This window comes from Mangifera indica, chromosome 14 (assembly GCF_011075055.1).
Source record: "Mangifera indica cultivar Alphonso chromosome 14, CATAS_Mindica_2.1, whole genome shotgun sequence".
In the NCBI taxonomy this organism is placed as follows: Eukaryota; Viridiplantae; Streptophyta; class Magnoliopsida; order Sapindales; family Anacardiaceae; genus Mangifera; species Mangifera indica.
The window spans coordinates 12,323,065-12,326,971 of NC_058150.1; the positions used below are offsets into that span (position 1 = coordinate 12,323,065).

General features: G+C 30.6%; 1 protein-coding gene across 1 annotated transcript; it reads left to right on the forward strand.

The window, feature by feature from the left end:
- Window positions 1-820: 820 nt before the first annotated feature.
- Window positions 821-3,696, forward strand: LOC123195667 (zinc finger BED domain-containing protein RICESLEEPER 3-like). The gene is made up of 5 exons (XM_044609483.1): window positions 821-1,021; window positions 1,097-1,237; window positions 1,521-1,601; window positions 1,707-1,769; window positions 1,993-3,696. The coding sequence occupies exons 1-5, from the start codon at window positions 977-979 to the stop codon at window positions 3,694-3,696; spliced, it is 2,034 nt and encodes a 677-aa protein (XP_044465418.1). The 5' UTR covers window positions 821-976.
- Window positions 3,697-3,907: the final 211 nt, after the last annotated feature.

Here is a 3,907-nt window from a genome sequence, read left to right on the forward strand (position 1 = left end):
TAAAAGGTAGGTGAGGAAAACAGACTTTAATAGTCAAAATAAAAAATCTTAAAAATTTTGAAAATAATGACTTTTCAAAGTTGATATATGAGGTGAAAATAATTTTTAAAATTTTAAGAGAGAATGAGATAAAATTATATATTTTTTAATAATATTATTGAAATAATAATTTTATTATTAATAAAAATTAATTTATAAATAAATATTTATATTTTTTATTTATTATAAATATGTTTTTGAATTCCGATTAAAATTTGAGTAAAAAATGAGCTGTTTGGCCCCTTTTAATTTGGTTGTCAGCGGAAAAGTAATAAACGTGTGGACCTCTGACGCGCTAATTGTGGAAAAGTAACAGAAATGACAAAGGCTAATTTTAAATTTTTATTTCAATTTTTAATTTATTTCTCACTTGTCGGTGGAAAAGTAGTAACACAATACTGACAGCACGTGGAAAAGTAAGAAAACTTTTGCATTTCCAGGCTTGCGCTATCCCAGACTGGCAGACCCTTTCGTAAGAAAAGGATTTTTTTTTTTTTTAAATTTTTGTAATTGGAGGAAATTAAACCCGATACTCTGCAAATACGCATGATTAAATATAATTTGGATTTTATTAAATATCTCCGGCAATTCTGATTTTGTTCACAATTCAAACCAAATTTTCTTCAATACTCTAGAACCATTAACGTGTCATGCTGACGTTAAATATTCCAGGCATAGATGCACGCAAAAATGGTTTATAATTTATTAAAACTTCAGTTAATTACTCTACTTTTCATATAAATTTAAGTATTAATTTAATTTTAATTTGCTTGTCTGTGGAAAGAAAATTTGCAGTTCAAAATCCAACCACCACCACACCTTTTGACTCGTTGGCAACCACTCACTGATTCTAATTTCTATATATAAACGCAAGGGTAGCTCTCTGTTTTTCACTGATTCATATCGAAATTAATTAGCTTCATTTGCGAGGAAAGAGATGGAAGCAATATCAACTGGATCTGATGCTCGTTTTTATTTTCAAGTATGTATTTGTTAATTTTCTCATTCATACAAAATTATATCTCTCTGATGTGCGTATAATTTATTTTGTGCATAGGTGGGAAAGATGAAAATCAGTGAGGGATTCAAGCATTTGCAAGATTTAGTTGAATGGTGTAAGAACAACTCAAGCCCTGAAAATGATAGAATCCTCCATGACACCGTGACCTACCTTCAATCTCTTCAACCACAAATACAGGTAAACGTTCTATGGTTCTTCATTGTTGAGAATTGAAATTTTTTATCATCACAAAACTGGTCTTGTGGTTTTGGTTTTCTATTTTATTATATTATATACTCCAAGAGTAAGAGTAAATATTTAATTGAAATCATATCAAAACAAATTAACTATTTTTTTGTTTTAATTCAAGAAAATAATGAAGTGTTCAATTTACTTAATTATGAGGAATCATACTCTGCTGTTAATGTTTTCGTTCCTGCTTGGTCCGATCTGAAGTGACATAGTTTCTTCCTTCCATTAGGAAATTGAATCTGCAGCACATCAAGGAGGAGCAACACCTGCATCTTTCAATGTCCATGGAACAGATCTACAACGTGGGCAGGTTATTCGTTAATGTTGTATTAGGAATAGTTTATATGATTTTATATTGACCTATGAGGAATAACACTTGCAATTTTTTCCTTTTTATTTAATTGAAAACACAAAGGTGATCGAATCTTTAGCACGGCAGGGAGACGCATTTGTATCTAATCCCCACATCAATGAACAGGTAACCATTTCTCTCGCTCTCTCTCTTTTAATTATACAATAGTAATGTTTTAGTGAAATTGTTTTCATATAATTAATTATTAAACATATTGCCTCAATTAAAGAAAAATAAATACATTCAGTTATTTGCTAGTTGGGTTGTCACGTTAAATAGAAAAATAAATAATATTTAGTCATTTGCATTTTATTATTTATCAAGTGAAAATTTGTTTGTATGTTAACAGGAAATCACTCAAATAAGAGAACAAAATGTCAACTTTAAACCTATTCCAAGTCCAGAGATTAATGTGGGGATGAATAAAAAACGAAAATTGAGGTCAGATGTTTGGAATCACTTCACAAAGTATGAAAATAAAGACAAGGAGGTTAAGGCCCAATGTCACTACTGTAAGAAAAATTTTGATGGATCAAGTAAGAATGGAACTACACATCTCAAAAATCATCTAAAAAGTTGTTTGAAAAATCAAGATAAAGTAACAGATAAAGCGAAAGAGTTGAGTGTGGTTGATCAAGAGCTGAATCACTCTAATTTGGCACGAAAGTTTCTTAAATATGGGTGGGACAACATAACAGATAATATAATGAAGGTTTATAAAGAAGAGAAAAATAAGTTACACAGATATTTAGATAAACTTTCTGGTCGTTTTAATGTAATAATTGGAAATGATATTGCCTATGGTGTTGAGTTTGTGAAGATTTGGTTTATAGATGATGAATGGAAATTGAAAACGAGGATTATTCATTTGAAGAATTATGATGATTATAAAGATCTCTCAAAAGAAGACTCTCTAAAGTGGTTGATTCAAGGTTGGAACATAGATAAAAGAATTTTGTCTATAGTTGATCACAGGGAGGATTCGTTAGAAGATTTGACACCTCAGCTTACCAATTGGCTTAAAGAAAGAGTTTCACTTCCTGTCATCGGGAATTATGAGACAAATCATCATTTATTATTTGATATTGAATGTGAAGTAGACTTTGTGGAGAGCGAAAGTGATATTTCGTCCGAAGTGAGGAAACTCAGAGAGTACTACATGACATCATCAAACAAGTTTGACATAGCGGCAAAACAAGTTGAGTCCATGGGTAAAAAAGTGACTTCCAATTATGATGATGTTCGTTATCTTATTGGTTTCCAACTGCTTGATTGGGCAATGGGATATAAAGAAGTATTTTGTGAACTGAAGCGCATAGATCCTGATTTCACGTCTTCCAATTTTGATTGGGATGACGCTACTTCACTGCACAGTTTTTGGGTACTGCTTCATGATATACAAAATGATATTTGGACAGTGAGAGATGATTCTAAGTTGGCAAATGAGTGTTTCCCTACGGTTTATCACTTTTTTTCTAAGATGCTACGGCTCAAAAATACTGAAAATCAGTACTTTCGCTTTGCTGCATTACTTTGCAGAGAAATTTTTGATAAATATTGCAACAACTCTAAGTTGGTAATTGCAATCACAGCGATTCTGGATCCAAGATTTAAACTAGATATTGTAGAGAAATTCTACAATGAAGTTTTTGAAAATGAGAGAGACTTACACTTCAAGAAAATCATGGATGATGTTACAAATATTTACAATGAATATGCGAGGGATGTCAACAATTCTTCCATGGACATAGCAAATGCAAACGAGGCTGCTTCATCAAAATCAGAATTCGAGCGCTATTTGGCAGATCCTATGGTTTCTCCACATGAAGGCTTTGACATACTGGAATGGTGGCGTGCGAATTCTCCAACTTATCCAACACTAGCTGCGATGGCCCGAGATTTCTTATCCATTCCTATTGTTAATGATCTTGATATGTGTTTTGAGGATGGCCTCGCTGATATTTATCGTAGGATCAATATCGATTTCAATGTTTACTTAAAAGATGTTTTGGCATATATAAAAGTTTGGTTAAACGACCATGATTGTATGTAATGAAGTTGTTGAAATAAAAATATATGTTCTATTTTTCCCATTCCCTTTCAACAAATGATCATGAAATTAAAATTAATTAAAACCAAGGATCAATATTTTATATAAAATATATATATATATATATATATATATATATATATATATATATATATATATATATATATATATATATATAAACGATTTCTTTTATAAATAAATTAAAATTACTAAA